Raw genomic sequence first — 19489 nt, forward strand, 5'->3', positions numbered from 1 at the left:
ACCAAGGAAAACTGCCTCAGGACCTTCGTGATGCCACCATCATCACCCTGTACAAAAACAAAGGCGAGAAATCAGACTGCTCAAACTACAGGGGAATCACGCTGCTCTCCATTGCAGGCAAAACCTTCGCTAGGATTCTCCTAAATAGAATAATACCTAGTGTCGCCGAGAATATTCTCCCAGAATCACAGTGCGGCTTTCGCGCAAACAGAGGAACTACTGACATGGTCTTTGCCCTCAGACAGCTCCAAGAAAAGTGCAGAGAACAAAACAAAGGACTCTACATCACCTTTGTTGACCTCACCAAAGCCTTCGACACCGTGAGCAGGAAAGGGCTTTGGCAAATACTAGAGCACATCGGATGCCCCCAAAGTTCCTCAACATGGTTATCCAACTGCACGAAAACCTACAAGGTCGGATCAGATACAGCAATGAGCTCTCTGAACCCTTCTCCATTAACAATGGCGTGAAGCAAGGCTGTGTTCTCGCACCAACCCTCTTTTCAATCTTCTTCAGCATGATGCTGAACCAAGCCATGAAAGACCTCAACAATGAAGACGCTGTTTACATCCGGTACCGCACGGATGGCAGTCTCTTCAATCTGAGGCGCCTGCAAGCTCACACCAAGACACAAGAGAAACTTGTCCATGAACTACTCTTTGCAGACGATGCCGCTTTAGTTGCCCATTCAGAGCCAGCTCTTCAGCGCTTGACGTCCTGTTTTGCGGAAACTGCCAAAATGTTTGGCCTGGAAGTCAGCCTGAAGAAAACTGAGGTCCTCCATCAGCCAGCTCCCCACCATGACTACCAGCCCCCCCACATCTCCATCGGGCACACAAAACTCAAAACGGTCAACCAGTTTACCTATCTCGGCTGCACCATTTCATCAGATGCAAGGATCGACAACGAGATAGACAACAGACTCGCCAAGACAAATAGCGCCTTTGGAAGACTACACAAAAGAGTCTGGAAAAACAACCAACTGAAAAACCTCACAAAGATAAGCGTTGTCATACCCACACTCCTGTTCGACTCCGAATCATGGGTCCTCTACCGGCATCACCTACGGCTCCTAGAACGCTTCCACCAGCGTTGTCTCCGCTCCATCCTCAACATTCATTGGAGCGCTTTCATCCCTAACGTCGAAGTACTCGAGATGGCAGAGGTCGACAGCATTGAGTCCTCACTGCTGAAGATCCAGCTGCGCTGGTTGGGTCACGTCTCCAGAATGGAGGACCATCGTCTTCCCAAGATCATGTTATATGGCGAGCTCTCCACTGGCCACCGTGACAGAGGTGCACCAAAGAAAAGGTACAAGGACTGCCTAAAGAAAGCTCTTGGTGCCTGCCCCATTGACCACCGCCAGTGGGCTGATGTCACCTCAAACCGTGCATCTTGGCACCTCACAGTTTGGCGGGCAGCAACCTCCTTTGAAGAAGACCGCAGAGCCCACCTCACTGACAAAAGGCAAAGGAGGAAAAACCCAACACCCAACCCCAACCAACCAATTTTCCCCTGCAGACGCTGCAACCGTGTCTGCCTGTCCCGCATCGGACTTGTCAGCCACAAACGAGCCTGCAGCTGACGTGGACATTTACCCCCTCCATAAATCTTCGTCCGCAAAGCCAAGCCAAAGACCTTGTGTGTGTCTAATTCTGGCTAACAGCGCCCCGTAAGAGGTCCATTTAAAAATCTGATTACAGCATGAGAGGAACTGCATCATCAGTTTTGGGTGTCACAGAACTCAATTGGACCTGCAATATGTAACAATGAAAACTGGGTTGCATTCAGATGTCATGGTAAATGGTGCAACTGGGATCAGAATGGCCAGTAGTTTATATTGGCCATGCAATGTGAGCAGAGCGACCAAGAGTTAATTTGCCATCGTTGTCATTGGAGCAGGCTGGGCATGCGCATTGGTGCGGCCGTGACCTCATTGCCCCGTTGATTGACAGGGCAGTGTGACACGATGGGGACGAAGTGGCAGGTCTGCAATCGAGGAGGGTTGTGGATAGTATATATTTTAATGGGGGTTATTTGCGCCACGATCGAAACAAGGGTCAGTTCCACGTGTCAGCATCGGGTTCCGGACTTCAGAGAGGTGAGTCGACTTGGGTTGGTATTATTTCCTCGCAGCTGAGCACGTCTCGAGCCGATGCCCAGACCGAATCCGATTTCAGGCACGACCTGGAACCCCCAGCGCTGCTTCGAAACCGTTTCTTCCACGCAGCCTGTGCACATACTCCATTAGCACCGTCTTCTAAACCAGGTCCTCGCTGGGGCCTCATTTCTGTGAGGGGCTCTGAACAAAGTTAGAGCTTTATGTATCTTGCATTCTAAATGTAATATGACCTGATGGTCATGGACCCTTCACCTTTATGTTAATCGTGCACAGAGAGTCTGAACACTTCCCTGGAGACTAAGCGTGCATACAGAGAGTCTGAACCGTTCCTTGGGGACCAAGCGTGCATACAGAGAGTCTGAACCCTTCCTTGGGGACCAAGCGTGCATACAGAGAGTCTGAACCGTTCCTTGGGGATCAAGTGTGCATACAGAGAGTTTTAACCCTTCCTTGGGGATCAAGTGTGCATACAGAGAGTCTGAACCCTTCCTTGGGGACCAAGCGTGCATACAGAGAATCTGAACCCCTAAGTGTGCATACAGAGAGTCTGAACCCTTAAGTGTGCATACAGAGAGTCTGAACCCCTAAGTGTGCATACAGAGAGTCTGAACCCCTAAGTGTGCATACAGAGAGTCTGAACCTCTAAGTGTGCATACAGAGAGTCTGAACCTCTAAGTGTGCATACAGAGAGTCTGAACCCCTAAGTGTGCATACAGAGAGTCTGAACCCCTAAGTGTGCATACAGAGAGTCTGAACCCTTCCTTGGGGACCAAGCGTGCATACAGAGAGTCTGAACCCTTCCTTGGGGACCAAGCGTGCATACAGAGAGTCTGAACCCTTCCTTGGGGACCAAGTGTGCATACAGAGAGTCTGAACCCTTAAATGTGCACACAGAGAGTCTGAACCCTTAAGCGTGCACACAGAGAGTCTGAACCCTTAAGCGTGCACACAGAGCGTCTGAACCCTTAAGCGTGCACACAGAGCGTCTGAACCCTTAAGCGTGCACACAGAGCGTCTGAACCCTTAAGCGTGCACACAGAGCGTCTGAACCCTTAAGCGTGCACGCAGAGCGTCTGAACGCTTAAGCGTGCACGCAGAGCGTCTGAACCCTGAAGTGTCACGCAGAGCGTCTGAACCCTGAAGTGTGCACGCAGAGCGTCTGAACCCTGAAGTGTGCACGCAGAGCGTCTGAACCCTGAAGTGTGCACGCAGAGCGTCTGAACCCTGAAGTGTGCACGCAGAGCGTCTGAACCCTGAAGTGTGCACGCAGAGCGTCTGAACCCTGAAGTGTGCACGCAGAGCGTCTGAACCCTGAAGTGTGCACGCAGAGCGTCTGAACCCTGAAGTGTGCACGCAGAGCGTCTGAACCCTGAAGTGTGCACGCAGAGCGTCTGAACCCTGAAGTGTGCACGCAGAGCGTCTGAACCCTGAAGTGTGCACGCAGAGCGTCTGAACCCTGAAGTGTGCACGCAGAGCGTCTGAACCCTGAAGTGTGCACGCAGAGCGTCTGAACCCTTCCCTGGGGACCAAGGGTGCACGCAGAGCGTCTGAACCCTTCCCTGGGGACCAAGGGTGCACGCAGAGCGTCTGAACCCTTCCCTGGGGACCAAGGGTGCACGCAGAGCGTCTGAACCCTTCCCTGGGGACCAAGGGTGCACGCAGAGCGTCTGAACCCTTCCCTGGGGACCAAGGGTGCACGCAGAGCGTCTGAACCCTTCCCTGGGGACCAAGGGTGCACGCAGAGCGTCTGAACCCTTCCCTGGGGACCAAGGGTGCACGCAGAGCGTCTGAACCCTTCCCTGGGGACCAAGGGTGCACGCAGAGCGTCTGAACCCTTCCCTGGGGACCAAGGGTGCACGCAGAGCGTCTGAACCCTTCCCTGGGGACCAAGGGTGCACGCAGAGCGTCTGAACCCTTCCCTGGGGACCAAGGGTGCACGCAGAAGTCCGAATTGTTAACTGAGTATGCACACAGCATACTGAGTGGGATGTGAAGGAATGATGTAAGCAAAACAATTCTGAATCTGCACTGAGGTAAGGATTCAAGCTATGGTGCCAGAATCAAGAAAATGGTCCTAATTGAATTTTTAAATTAATTAAACAGAACACTATAGCAGCATGGTTAGCAAGGGAAGCAATAGTTAGCATTGTGGTTGATAACAATGCTGTTACGGAGCCAGTGATCGGGACTGGGTTTTGAATCCCACGCTGTCTGTAATGAGTTTGTACGTTCTCCCTGTGTCTGCGTGGGTTTTCCCTTAGGGCTCTGCTTTCCTCCCACCCTTAAAAACATATCGGGGATGTAGGTCAGTTGAGGGTAATTGGGCAGCACAGACTTGTGGACCTGTACTGTATGTCTAAATTTATAGCACAGTACAGGCCTTTTGGTCCTTGATATTGTGCCAATCTATATATTCCTACCAAAAAAAAAACCCTTCCTACTTCGTGACCCTCTATTTTACTTGCATCCACGTCCCTGTCTAAGAATCTCTTAAATGCCCCTAATGTTTCAGCCTCCAACATCACCCAGGCACCCAAAACTATTGGTCTATGTACATATTTTTAAAAAAAAATCCCTATGTCTCCCCTAAACTTTCCTTGCTTCTCTTTGTACAGATGTCTTCTGGTGTTTGTTACTCCCACCTTGTGGGGAAAAAGGCGTTGCCTGTCTACCTTATCTTTGCCTCTCGGATTCTTGTGGACCTCTATCTCTCATCCTTTTTCATTCCAAAGAGAAAAGTCCCCAGCTCTGCTAACCTTGCCTCATATGACTTATAACCATATAACCACTTACAGCACAGAACAGGCCAGTTCGGCCCTACTAGTCCATGCCGTAACAAATCCCCACCCTCCTAGTCCCACTGACCAACTCCCGGTCCATACCCCTCCAGTCCTCTCCTCTCCATGTAACGATCCAGTCTTTCCTTAAATGTAACCAATGATCCCACCTCGACCACGTCTGCCGGAAGCTCATTCCACATCCCCACCACCCTCTGCGTAAAGAAATTTCCCCTTATAATTTTCCCCCTTCAATCTTAAACCATGTCCTCTAGTTTGAATCTCCCCCTTTCTTAATTGAAAAAGCTGAATCTCCCCCTTTCTAATCTTGGCAACATCCTGGTAAATCTTGTCTGCACCCTCTCCATGGCTTCCACATCCTTCCTATAATGAAGTGACCAGAACTGAACACAATATTCTAAGCATGGTTTCACCAGAAATTTGTAGAGTTGCAACATGATCTCAACTCTTGAACTCAGAAATAAATATATGCAAGGCAGTTTTACCTTTTTTAATGTAAAATTTCTAGTCTTGGATTGCAAAATTAAAAATAAGGCAGCATTAAAAATCATCAGTAAAATAAATTGTGTTATATGTAAAGCAACTTTCTACCTTGGAATCAAAATCTAAATCTGTTTTACTATTTACTAATAAATAGTATTGTAGTTACAGATGGTGCAGCAGGACATCATACAGTATACCTTTACATATCCAGAAAATTAGGATGCTTTACTTAAAGGTGCAAATAAGCAGAATGGATGTGTACAGTAAAACTCTGCTCGTCTGCTATCCAACTGTTTGGAAATCATGATGAAAATTTTGAGGAACTCAGCGAGTTAAGTAGCTCAAAGATTCCAGCATTTTCAGTTCTTGTGTTTCTCTGACTTGCATCTGGTTCATTCTGAAGCTCTTCATCACGTTCAGAAGTTCCGGATCCAGTGGTCCTTTGAAACTTCAGCCTTAGTCCATGCATTCCCTTTATTTAAAAAAAAAAGTGGAATAAAATACCATTCAATATTTCAGAAAATCTCTTGGAATTCCCTGGTGTGCCAAATTAACAGTACAATTGTCAAGTGCTAAAGTCTTTCTTTTAAAATATATTAATGCTTATTTTAACTATTTCTTTTTGAGGTGATATATCAAGTTTACATACAGCCACCTCGAATCACCAGGAGGAGTGTTGATCAGCATCTAAGAATAAAAATTGTTTATGATTTGAGCATTGAATAGTAAGTAAACTTATCAACTTGCTCAAATATTACAAAATAACTTGGCTGAATTTTGACTGTAATCTTTATCTTTATTGCAGTTTACCTCTGGATAAAAAGTATTTAGTAAAGGTATGTAATAAGTTTATCCATCTTGTAATACAGTACATGTCTGTTTAACCAAAAAGCTTGGGACTAGATGCTTTTGGGTTAACTGGATTTTTTGGATAACCGAGAAATGGCTTTAAGTAGCCCAGTAGCATCAGCAGAATACTTGTATCAGCAGAGGCCCGACACCTCACCACCGTTGCCGCCGATCCCCGACACCTCACCACCGTTGCCGCCGATCCCCGACACCTCACCACCGTTGCCGCCGATCCCCGACACCTCACCACCGTTGCCGCCGATCCCCGACACCTCACCGCCATTGCCGCCGATCCCCGACACCTCACCGCCGTTGCCGCCGATCCCCGACACCTCACCGCCGTTGCCGCCGATCCCCGACACCTCACCGCCGTTGCCGCCGATCCCCGACACCTCACCGCCGTTGCCGCCGATCCCCGACACCTCACCGCCGTTGCCGCCGATCCCCGACACCTCACCGCCGTTGCCGCCGATCCCCGACACCTCACCGCCGTTGCCGCCGATCCCCGACACCTCACCGCCGTTGCCGCCGATCCCCGACACCTCACCGCCGTTGCCGCCGATCCCCGACACCTCACCGCCGTTGCCGCCGATCCCCGACACCTCACCGCCGTTGCCGCCGATCCCCGACACCTCACCGCCGTTGCCGCCGATCCCCGACACCTCACCGCCGATCCCCGACACCTCACCGCCGTTGCCGCCGATCCCCGACACCTCACCGCCGTTGCCGCCGATCCCCGACACCTCACCGCCGTTGCCGCCGATCCCCGACACCTCACCGCTGCTGCTGGTACCCCTGCCCAGGAAGCTGCTCTCCTTGATGATGCCGAGACAAAGGATTCTTTCAACTGCTTGCCGCTGGGAGACAGCAGCCCACAGCTTGTAAACCAAGTACAGCAGAGGGTAAAAAAGAAAGAGAGAGGGGAGGGAGTTACCTGAAATGAGGATAATTGGCATTCTAGTTTATCTCCACGTGCTGCCTGACCCGCCGATTTCCTCCAGACACTCACTGATGGCTCGAAATTCCAGCCTGCTTCTCTGAGCTGACATTTTGCCATTTAGCATCTCTCTTCCTTGCTGGTTCTGAGTTCTGTTGTTACCAAACTGGTTCCAACAGAACATCAGATCCCCACATGAGCACATTGGGTGAATTTCTTTTTCAATTTGTGGCGTCATGTCACCACCGCAATAAAGTTCGGTAACAGATTTTCAGTTAATTGATTTTCAGATTATCAGAAACATACTGTATTTAACTAAAAGTATCTGTCCAATTTAAAGTGTAATTAAAAGCTTGATGCTAAGGAACAAAATTACATGCACAAGTTCCACATTATGCACATTTAACAATTTATTAAAAAAAAATTGAGGAAAAGAATCTTAACTCTTTATGGGAACGCACTAAGAAATGTAATGTTAACATTTCAGAGCTGGGTTGTATGATATTGGCCAACAATCTTTTAACACACCTGAATTCCTTGTACTTTCTGTTCTGGTTTAACGTAAATGTAATTGAGTGTTTTTGGTTTAGGTGCAGAATATATAAAGGATTATAGGCATCACTTTTCTAACTGAGATGAGGAGGAAGAAGTATTTCTAAATGCTAATAGGATAAAGGAATTTGTGGAGAAGACAGGGATGTGGTATCCATTACAGGTGGACAAAGTCTGAATGCCACACTCGAGCTCTTGTTTCCTCTTTCTTTGTTTCTAATAAGTTGTTTTAAAGTTATTGCTGAGCCTTGTAAGGTGGTAAATCTGAGTGTTTGGTGAAGTTTGCCTTAATATAGGTCATGATGTAGAATAGTACAGTACATACCAAGATTCCTTTATTGTCATGTAATAGGAACATGCATTATTACATGAAAGTGCCTTCTGCCTGCTGTAAGGCAGAGTCACTGTTAGTGTTGCCCGCAGCCCCTTAGCAGTAAGAGAGAAAGATAAGGAAATTAGTCCTTTCAAAGTCACTGAGGGTCTGTGGATTCACCTTCAGCATACCTGCAGCCATAGAGAATCCTGTTTGATCCATTAGCAACCCAAGCTCTAGATCCAAATCTCTGTCACGATTGGGAGGCCCTCTAGCACACTCTCAAATTCTGGTTCCAATACTTGGTTCCCATGAGCCAGTCTCCTGCAGTCTGCAGTGTGTGTGGGGTCACCCGCAGGCTGTGGGTGGGTCCCTCAGCCGCTGAGCCCCTCACCGTCAGCTGCCATTGTGACTGTCGTGTAGTGTAGGCACTGGCCTCTTGGGCACAGTTGCATGATTTTACTTACTTACAAATGCTGTTGGCTCCTTTTACAGTTTAAAGCCTGCATGGAAAATCCAGCATTCGAGCTGAACAGTTGAACCATTTGGAGCAGTGCTCTGTGTCCGCTCTCCCGGGTCTGCACCAGTGACAGTGCTGCCATTACAGCAGTGCTGCCTTTTTTATTTGTTAGCAGGGTTTCCGAAGTCATCTTATTGGAGAAAGCTTCAAAAATAATTGAGGAACAAAAGGAAATGTAGGAGTAAACCTCGGTAGGATTATTACGAGGCATTTTAACGTGAAGAATATTGCCACAGAATATTTGACATTTACCTATTGTTGGGATCTAGAGGTTGAGGTGAAAAATTCAATGCCATTCTCGATCATCATTATAAATAGGGCAAGTTAGGATTAAGTTTATATTGAGAGTAAATTTGGCATTCGATTAAAATCCCCGGTTATTGTAGCTGTTCTAATCATCTTTTCTGTCCTTTGATGAAAGGATCCTTATTGGGTCGTTGAAATTTCCTATTTTCATTTTGCATTATTACATTAAAAACAGCCTCCTGTTCTTTATTTTTCTTTTGAAGTTACTTTCAATGCTACCCACACCTCCACCATTTTTGCTCTGTTGTGAGTCATTTTCATTTGTCTGTCAGTTGAGGTATGTTTGGTTTCATGAATAATTACATATCCGGTATGCCAATTTTGAGGTAATCACATTGTATCCTTTGTGGCTGTAGGTTTTCTCTATTTTTAGCCTTTGCTTAGTTGGATTGTTTTGCCTGTTTGGTGGTTTGGTACATTTTTAAAACACTCATTTTGGTATGTGAAATTGCAAGTGCAACCTCAGTTAGAAACCACCATCTTTGTTTTTCCTTTTAGCAAACTTCTTCCTAAGGCTCATAATATTGTTTGGGAATGTTTACTATGCAATATTATTGTGTACATTATTCAGATCAAGCCACAGCTTTGGAATAAATGCACCTGAATGTGGGAAAAAAATTGCTATATCTTTAAACAAAATCCCAATTATAATTCATTGAACATTAATAACCGTTTTAAAATATCCTAAAGAGATTAATGGTGAAAGTGTTTCCAGTTTGTTATTTCATTTTTGCACTTAAAAAGATCACTACCTGGACTGTGTTCTGCAGCTGTTTAAGAAGAGTAAAGCCTCATTATCATTCAATGTTCTGTATAGTTTTTCAGTTTTGTATTGAAGATAGAAGAAGGTGAGAAAAGATAACATTTTGTATTAACTTTAATTGTAAGATGTTTCCTTGCCCTGTAATGGAAAAAAAAATCGTGACTCCTTCTTGAGTAAACTACTGGACCTTTGATTTTACTAAATTATTATTTGGTTCAAAGGTTTCTCTTATTGTCATGTAATAATACATTAAAAATGTAATACACGTGATAAGCTTTTGTCTGGCAAATAAAGAGTTGCCGTGAGCATTGGCCTGTGATCCTAACAAGAGGAGTAAGATGAGCAAAAGAGTGTCCTTTAGAGACATTGCGCGTCCGTGGATTCACCTCCAACCATCCTGAAGCCGCCTAGAATCCAGTTCAAGCGATCGGGAACCCGAGCTCCAGATCCAAATCTTTGATACAATCAGGAAGCTTTTGGTGCCTGAGGTCCTTTGGAAGACCTTCTTGCCCATGGCACCCTCTCAAATCTCTGTTCTGATACTTGGTTCCCATCAGCCAGTGTCCTGCAGCTTGTGTGGGTCCTTTGACTGCAAGTCACCCACAGCTTGTGTGGGTGCTTCAACTGCTAAACCTCTCGCTAATCTGCTGCTGTGGTCACTGTCCACTAGGGTCTGCTTCTATGTTTCCCCCTCTGAATGAGGAGGTGATCGCTCCATTTCTCACGCCCTGCACAGGTCCACTGCTCTCCTGGAGTCTGCAGTTCCTAGTGGTATGCTGACCAGTATAGGCGCTGACATCTTGGGCTCAGATCCCATGATTGCAGGATTTTTTTAAAAAAAGAGAATGCCATCAATCCATTTAACAAGCTGTTTAAAGCCTGTACACAACTGTTGGCGTTGGGGCAAGGCATTTGACCTTTGTTGAAAGGATCCTTATTTGGTCATTTCCTATTTCCAAAGACTGTAGATCAGCGTTCTACAAGATCCCAAGATCGTGTTCTAGGGCGAGCTCTCCACTGGCCACCGTGACAGAGGTGCACCAAAGAAAAGGTACAAGGACTGCCTAAAGAAATCTCTTGGTGCCTGCCACATTGACCACCGCCAGTGGGCTGATACCGCCTCAAACCGTGCATCTTGGCGCCTCACAGTTCGGCGGGCAGCAACCTCCTTTGAAGAAGACCGCAGAGCCCACCTCACTGACAAAAGGCAAAGGAGGAAAAACCCAACACCCAACCCCAACAACCAATTTTCCCCTGCAACCGTGTCTGCCTGTCCCGCATCGGACTTGTCAGCCACAAACGAGCCTGCAGCTAACGTGGACATTTACCCCCTCCATAAATCTTCGTCCGCGAAGCCAAGCCAAAGAAAGAAAGAAGAAAGATCAGCGTTGTAGCTCAGCTACCCACTCTCCTGGGTGGCAGTTCCTGCAGCGCCAGCATTTTTAAAAATGTGATTGATTATGAGTTTCATAAATATGATTAGATTTAATTCTAATTAACCACTTGTTATCTTCATTTGTTTCTTTTCCATTTCAGAATAAACTGTTCCCAAAAGCAATTAAGTATTTACAAAAGACATTGCAAGTTAGAAAAGTAATTGGCCCAATTCTGCTAAGCAGGTATTGTGAGTATTTATGTTATCAATATAATCTGTATGTACCTTTTTGATTTAAATGAGGAAATAATTAGGTGGATTGGATTTTATATTAATTTGACTATATTCAAATACAGCCAATATTTATACTGCACATTTAAAGCATTCTGATGTTTGCTGCAAAGAACAGGTAAAATGCGAGTGAACAGTTGTAAGCGAAAATATAATAACATTAGTTTGTAAAGTTGATATTCTAAAATAGACTGGAGGAATTTGACATAGAACATGCTCTGAATTTAACTCTGCCAAACCTAACCTGGACATTTTTGATACTGTTCGTGAAAAACTGAAGTAGACAGTATTCCACTTCCTAACACTGATGTGCCTACCTTTTGATAAGTATGAAAACATTCTTGCAGCAAAATATTTCCTTTTCATGTTACTGCAACAAACATTTGAAATGCACTTGTTTCAATTAATAATTGCAAAGTAATTACTTTAGTCATACAACCATAATTTTTCATAGATAATGCTTGCTATTTAGATAGCATTGTTCATCATGATCTGACAAATAGTTTCACTCAAAAAAAGTTTTTGTATTTCATTAGTGCATGCAAATAGTGATCACCTCGATTTCAGATTTATTGTCTTAGTACATGCTTGACATCATGTACATACCTGAGATTCTTTCTCCTGCAGCAAGGCAGAATTACCACTTGTTGGTAGTGCAAATAAAACTATACTCAATGTACACATATAAACAAATGAAGAAATGTAAACAAACTGTGCAATGCAGAGAGGGAAAAAAAACAGTGAGGTGTAAAAGTAAGAGCCCTTAAATGAGTCTCTGAGTTTGTTGTCGAGGAGTCTGATGATGGAGGGGTAGCAGATTTTCCTGTACCTGGTGGTGTGAGTTGTGGCACCTATGCCTCTTTCCTGATGGTAGTAGTGAGAACCGAGCGTGTGCTGAGTAAGATGAATCTTTGATATTTTCTGATGCTCTGCAATGGTGACATTATCTGTAAATGTTCTTGATGGTGGGGAAGGTTTTGTCTGTGGTGTCCTGGGCTGTGTCAACTATCTTTTGCAGGGCTTTACACTCAGAGGTATTGGTATCCCCATAACATTTATTGTTGCATTTAGTTACTAATCTGCTTGTTACCTGTGCATTTGTGAACTGTCCAGATTCACAATGATGGTTTTTTTCCAACTTCTTGTTCTTGTGGTAGTTTGTCACTGGAGTTATTATTGCCAACAACTTGTAAAGTCTTTTTATGTCTTCTTTCATATTACTCTCTGGGTGTCCTCTTGAATTCTTTCCAGCAACCATAGGGCTGTAAATCTGTTCCTTTTTCCATTTCGGGACTTGCTTTGCAACTTCTTCACTTATTATGTCTGTTCCAACTTTGAACATACCTCTCAGGTTTGAAGTCCATCAATTTCCCATTCATTTGTAACAAACACAACAGAGAATGCACATCCCTCATCTATTGTGTAGCACTGATTACTCGAGGTTACTCCATGTTTCCCACAGCTCTGAGTCTGAACTTGCAACCCATCAATGCCTTGATTCCTGGAGCCTTTTGGAATAGTTTGTATCTCTTTCCAGCTACTAATGCTAATTTTTTTTTTGGAAGACCTTGTGCCACAAATCAGTACTTAAGGAAAAAAGATGACCCATACATGTATTGCCAAGGAGCCTGTGCTGAGATTACAAGATGTGGCCCAGTGATTGTACCAGAAGAACATTTGCAGGTAAAATCTCTGTTCTAAGAGATCTTAGCCATATGGTTTATTAACCATATTTTGTTTTACAAGTGTGTCAGTTTTGTTGTTTTGAGTCTATTTTTAAACTTTTAAAAATGTACTGACCTTGATTAAGTACACTTCATGCATGAAAGTGAAGGTAAAAAGAAGCCTTTCAGACCTCCCGATTTTGATGGCAAGATGTGTTGAGAAGTATAATAGTCTAACAATGTCTAAGGGGAAAAAAAATTGGAATGGTATAGCCACTGAGGACAGAGTAGGATCTGAAGGGGACCTGGTTGGAGAAGAGGGATGGGAGAAGGAAAAAAAATAAGGGAGTAAAACCCAACACCCAACCCCAACCAACCAATTTTCCCTTGCAACCGCTGCAATCGTGTCTGCCTGTCCCGCATCGGACTGGTCAGCCACAAACGAGCCTGCAGCTGACGTGGACTTTTTTACCCCCTCCATAAATCTTCGTCCGCGAAGCCAAGCCAAAGAATTTGACATCATTAGTGTGATAAATGATAGACCCCACAGACCATACCTAATTAGCTACTTGAATGACAGCAAGAAAATTGTTAGCTTATTCAGGGGAATTAGCTTTACATTAATGAAGGAGGGAGGGAAATGAGTCTGGGAGGTAAACATTGGCAAATCGAGAGAGAAGAAATATATTGGGAACAAGATGCAGTGATTATGGAAAGGAGAAAAGATGTCGCAAGGAGGATAGGGATGGTTTGGTTAAGGATGAGGAGGAAAATTCCAGTGGAGTTATTAAGAGGGAAATGAGTAGTATCAAGGGAATGAGGGGATAAAGTGGTGTGTAGGTAATGGGGATATTTTGCAGAGCTTATTGCTCTCTTTGGGGCAGCAAGTCAATAAAGTGTGGACTGTTTTCCGATCATGCCATGAGATTTGATCGTGCCGGACACTGGGTCAACATTAGTGGTGGGCAAGGCTTCTACTGCTGCTCCTCGAGCTTCTTGCAGAAATTACATTTGTGGATCTGATGAGTTACAAAGGAAAATTAGAGAGATCTGAAATGTGTGTTAAATACCGGTATACTGTTGTACTTATTTGCTTTGTTTATTTGAACAAATTAAATATTGGCTCAAACTAAATAGTTCAGAATTTTACATTCTTTTATCCCTGTTGTGTCTGTCTTACTATGTATCAGTTATTTAGAATTGTATAAAAATTACAACATTGAGCCCTTTAACCTAATTTCCAAGACAAATAAACTCCTAATTACAAAAGAAAACAGAACTGTACAATATATTTCAGATCTCACTAATATCCATTCCAATTACAAAAATCCTTCAAACTGGATTTTCCTGCAGAAAGGAGCATTAGGTTGTGCAAAATGCATCAACTGTGACTCCATTAATTTTGTATAGAGTCATAGTTAGATCTTGATAATGAGAGTGAGACCTCTTGCCATAAGAGCTAGTATTCCATCATTAATAGTACAAATTGATGAATGTGTTAATTTTCTTTTCCATGACTAAAATTCCACTGCTGATTGTTCAGCCTTCATGATTTTAAAGTAGTAATTTGTTTACTAACTGGTTAATGCTCTTCTACTACCGTAATAATTATCAATAGTGGATTCCCTCTGCCATTTCTTTTGCAGATTTTAGTACCATATTAATAATCTCTGCCTCTGGATCCTCAGGATTATGTACCATTAATGAAGGAGGGAGGGAAATGAGTCTGGGAGGTAAACATTGGCAAATCGAGAGAGAAGAAATATATTGGGAACAAGATGCAGTGATTATGGAAAGGAGAAAAGATGTCGCAAGGAGGATAGGGATGGTTTGGTTAAGTTTGGTTAAGTTAATATCATCTACAAATTTGGATGCTACTTCCTTTATCAAAAATAACAGTTTTTTGCTCTATATTTAAATAATTGAACCTAGGAAAAGTGTTTTCAGAAAAATGCTTTTTGTATCCAAATACCCATGTCCATCCTCTTTGAGGGGTGGTGGGGCGGGGGGAGAGAAATTGTTCACCACACCAATGCAGATCACATTCATGGCATTTTCCTCAAACAACATAATCAACATTTTCTCATTTCTAACCAGTTTTAATCCACTTGTTAACTTTCTTCTTATTTCTGTGACCCTCAATCTTAGTTGATCATTTTGAAAGCTTTCTGAATATACATATAAATCACAGACTGCATGATTTGTTGTGCCTTGACTATTTTTTAAATGTCCTGTTAGCTGCCTCTACTTTTTACATTTGGTCGCATATTTCATTATTTTACTTATACTAATTCCATTTTTTCTTTACTTCCTCACCCATAATTTTAAAAATGGGAAGTGCATGTTTTGCTCTCTGATGCTTTTGAACATATCAACTCTCAGTAAAATCCTAGCATATAATGTCTAGATGTTAACTGCAAATATTAACCTTTTTGATGGCTAACAATACATGACATTTACCATAAAAACCATATAACAATATGACATAACCAGTATTGTAATTTAATGCATGAACATTGTCTTACATAAGTAGATATTTAATGCTTCTGAAAGTTGAAGTCTTGTGTAAGCAAACTTAATATCTGAGACACGAATGACATCCTCAAACCCCATTTTGAAATATCCTGAATTTATGTCGGTCTTTTGGTACTTTTTCATATGATTAGTAAGGTTTTGCAAATCCATTCCAAATTCCTGGAAGTGGATTCCACACTGATGTATGCTAAAAATATTTTCTTCACCTTTTGAGGTACAGTTAAATGCTTTGTTTGTCAATAGATGGTTTTAAAATTTTATATCATAGCTTTAGACTGTTTTGTGGATTGTACCTAGAGACAAACCCCATTCACTTTGATAATGTGACTTGTATGATCTTTCCAGCAATGTAGGATGTGCAGTGAAAATGGAAAGTCCTGTGGATCTGCAGGGGTAACTGATGGTCCAGGAGTTGACGATGCTGATTTTTTGCTCTATGTGAGTGCACTAACAACAGAACGCTGTGGACAAGAGGATATTGTAGCCTACGCAGCATATTGCCAGTTGGAAGCTGAACTGGACAGGTAAAATCTATTGCAGCAGTTCTTTGCTCTTTTTTAAAAAGAAAATTGGAAGCAGCATTTAAAAAAAAAATGAGACATACTTTCTTTGAAAATCTTTCTTGATCCTCCACAGAGCAAAAATGTTATTGAAGCAATAATTTAGCTGTAAGACTTGACTTTGACAGAATGGGTTTTGATGCAGACCATAAAAAGTCGGCTAAGTTTCTTTTATAGTTTCCTTTGTACTCAGAAGCTTGAAACAAACTTTCTATCACTTAAGAAAAAATAGAAATTAAAAATCATGGGTGAGAGAAAACCTGATTCAAGGGGGATAGTTTGGAGTAAGTGATTTTTTTTGTACATGATCATTCATAATTTCTTGACCTGGTATAAAGTTTATTGATGCGAACTGGATAGCAAGTTGAAATAGTAACTGAAACAAGAGTTGTGGCATTTTATTTTCCTGCTAATTGACTGCCACATCTTCCTTTAACAGTGTAGCCATCCAATTACTAATCCCAGTTGAATTTCAGAACTTAAAGTATTAACAGCTGCTTCTTTATTTGATGCAATCTGGACAGATGTTTGTGGATACATAAGAATAGAGGGAATCAAATATCAGTTTATTCATTTTATTTCTTAACGGGAAATAAATTTGAAGCGAACATTAAATTATGACAGCAATTACAATTACTGTTTACACTTGAAACATAGCAAACAAGGTCTAAAACTGTTCCAATAGCAATAAAAAATTATACCAAGCATGTTAAGGACATATTGCAATGATGACTGATGGGTTTATCTGATAAGTACATTGGTTTTTCATTTAACAATTTAGTGATGCATTTGAAATTTAAAAAATAGAGGAACAGGATTAAAGGATTTTGGGGCAGAGCTCCAGAGTTTTTACCCCGAGCAATTGAAAGCATCGTTGTCATTGGTGGAGAAATTATATGTAGCAATACTCTAGAATCCAGAATTAGAGGAACATTGATGTCTCAAAGGATAGAGAAAGAAGGCATTGTTTAACTAGGGGACGGTGCAGGGGTGATGGGTGAATGACAGCTTCAAGCAACGAAGGAGATGACCAGCAGTCTGTTGAAGAACTTCAAGTTTACGAAGTCTCTAATTACACAGTTCCTTCGGGTTGAGTGTGATTTGCTTCCATCATTTCTGTTCTAAGGTTGATGATTAAGCCAATGTGAGACCTGACATAAGATGACTAATGGGACAGTTAGTTGAGTAGCTTAGAAGGAGATGCAATCCACCTGTTCTTTACATTGGGTTTCTGAATGCTGCTGACACTTGGATTTGGCTTTCTATATATCATTGCAAATATTCTTTCTCCACTTTGAAAGCCTCACCTAGTTGACGAGTAATCAACATTTCGGAAGTAAAACACAAAAGCCTGCAGTCACTGTGGTTAAAGTAATAACACAATGCTGGAGAAACTCAGCAGGTCAGCAGTGTACTCTATATAGCTAAGGTAAAGATGGATAACCAATGTTTCAGGCTTGAGCCCTTCATCATTTAGCATTTCAGTGTTAGGCAAGGAATATTGATGTTGGTTGATTTGTCACTGGTTTTAGAGGATTTATAGACATAGCTTTAATAGTGCCTCTCCAGTGTTTTGAGTTTCCTACTATAGGTAGTGCTATCTCAGAGGAGTACAAGAGGGCAGCTACTGCTCAATAAATCAGGAGCTTTATGCCAATTTTGAAATCTTGACCTTCCAGATGGCCAAAGATGGTGTTGATGCCTTGCAGACATTTTTATTGTCGAGAAGTGGTTCATGAACAAGGGAAATAACCTACATTTTCCACTGTTTTGACTTGGAAGAGGAGGGCAGTGATATACTGAAAGGGGAGATTTTGTGAATGTTCAGTGTACAATTCCATTTTCTTTTATGCCTGATGCACGTCAGTAGTGATGAGGAACTCAACCTCTGAATGTGTGCAGAGGATATTTGCTGCAGCTCGATGACTAAAGCTGTACTGATCTTGGTTTTGTAGTGCGTATGGCATACATTGACCTCATCCACATTTGTGTAGATTTACAACCTCCTCTCCCATGTTTAGGAAGAGTAGGATATATCTGTGGATCCTGGGGAGACTGTAATCACGACTTCCTTCAAGAAAGGAGGCAAATTTCAAAGCAAAGGCTGAAGAGCTACATTCCAAATTGCAATGTATTCAACTCATCTGGAGACACAATGGACATAATCCTTATGGTCATTCAACAAGAGAAGTGCATCAGCAATGTACTTAGACGATTTGTCCTCACAAGAGCTTTTGATGAAGAGAATCTTAGAGAGAAATGTGGAACATACTTCTTTGATTTGACTGCCCATATAAATCTAACTCCATTCTTGCATCTGTCCCATAATGGTAGTCCTGTGATCTTAACCAATTGGTCCACAGGGCAAACACAAACTTGAGGCTGAGTAATTTCACCAACCCCCTTTTAACTATCATTCATTGTGATGCTGGATTTCATCTCCAATAACCTTACTCTCTCAGAATAGAGCTAATTTACAGAGCAAATTTTAATTTTGAAAAAAATGTTTAGACATACAGCATGGCAACAGGCCCAAGAGCCCATGCCACCCAATTAACCTACACTGCTGGTATATTTTGGATGGCGAAAAGAAACCAGAGCCCCCCCCCCCGGGGAAAACCCACGCAGAGAACGTACAGACTCCTCACTGACAGCATGGGATTCAAACCCCGGTCCCAATTGCTGGCGCTATAACGGTGTTGTGCTAACCCGCTATGCCAACCATGCCACCCTATGAAAGATGTAGACACAGGAAATTCATTGGAATAGTCAGATTTTGATCTAACAAAGCCATGGATGAAGGCTTCCATCACAAGGGAAGCGTAGCAAGGGAAGACAGAGCTGAACAACGTCACAGAAGTAGAAAAAGACAACTTTGAGATGAAATGCAAAATGCAACTCTGGGTCGAATGTGACAGTAAATTTATGATCAATCTGGCTCTATGCGAGACAGCTGCTGAGAAGGAAATGGGTGGTTGGGCAACAGTGTTTCTGACTGAGATTGAAAATGAGGCATTGGCTTTCCCAGAACAAGGAAGTTCTGTTCTTCCAAACCTGAATGTGAAGCAGCAAGGCACCTTGGAGTCAGTGGATGGATCAATTTGCAGCTTCCATATTAGGCTTGGAAATTCCACATAGGGTAAGAAGTGCCGGAAGAGAAGAGTGGGTGGATAGTTGGTAAGGTAGTGTGCACCTTATTGTGTGTGTGTGTGTGTGTGTGTGTGTGTGTGTGTGTGTGTGTGTGTGTGTGTGTGTGTGTGTGTGTGTGTGTGTGTGTGTGTGTGTGTGTGTGTGTGTGTGTGTGTGACCCACCCACCCACGATGTTGCATTTCCTCCTCATTAATATTCCATTGCAGCATCTTTTGCTCTAATTTTGTGCCAGGCATGTGACTGACAGAATTTTACTAGGGCCTCAGTGCT

General features: G+C 43.0%; 1 protein-coding gene across 2 annotated transcripts in view; it reads left to right on the plus strand.

Moving 5' to 3' along the window:
- The first annotated feature begins 1955 nt into the window (after positions 1-1955).
- The window catches only part of lmln (leishmanolysin-like (metallopeptidase M8 family)), a 69303-nt gene continuing 51769 nt past the window's right edge, over positions 1956-19489 (plus strand). For both annotated transcript variants that reach the window (XM_069935275.1, XM_069935274.1), the window contains exons 1-6: positions 1956-2101; positions 6031-6128; positions 6209-6239; positions 11180-11262; positions 12875-12992; positions 15854-16032. In XM_069935275.1, the coding sequence (XP_069791376.1) occupies positions 1970-2101; positions 6031-6128; positions 6209-6239; positions 11180-11262; positions 12875-12992; positions 15854-16032 (641 nt within the window). In that variant the 5' untranslated portion in view covers positions 1956-1969. The remainder of the gene's footprint in view (positions 2102-6030; positions 6129-6208; positions 6240-11179; positions 11263-12874; positions 12993-15853; positions 16033-19489) is intronic.

The sequence above is a fragment of the Narcine bancroftii genome, chromosome 4 (genome assembly GCF_036971445.1).
Source record: "Narcine bancroftii isolate sNarBan1 chromosome 4, sNarBan1.hap1, whole genome shotgun sequence".
NCBI lineage: Eukaryota > Metazoa > Chordata > Chondrichthyes > Torpediniformes > Narcinidae > Narcine > Narcine bancroftii.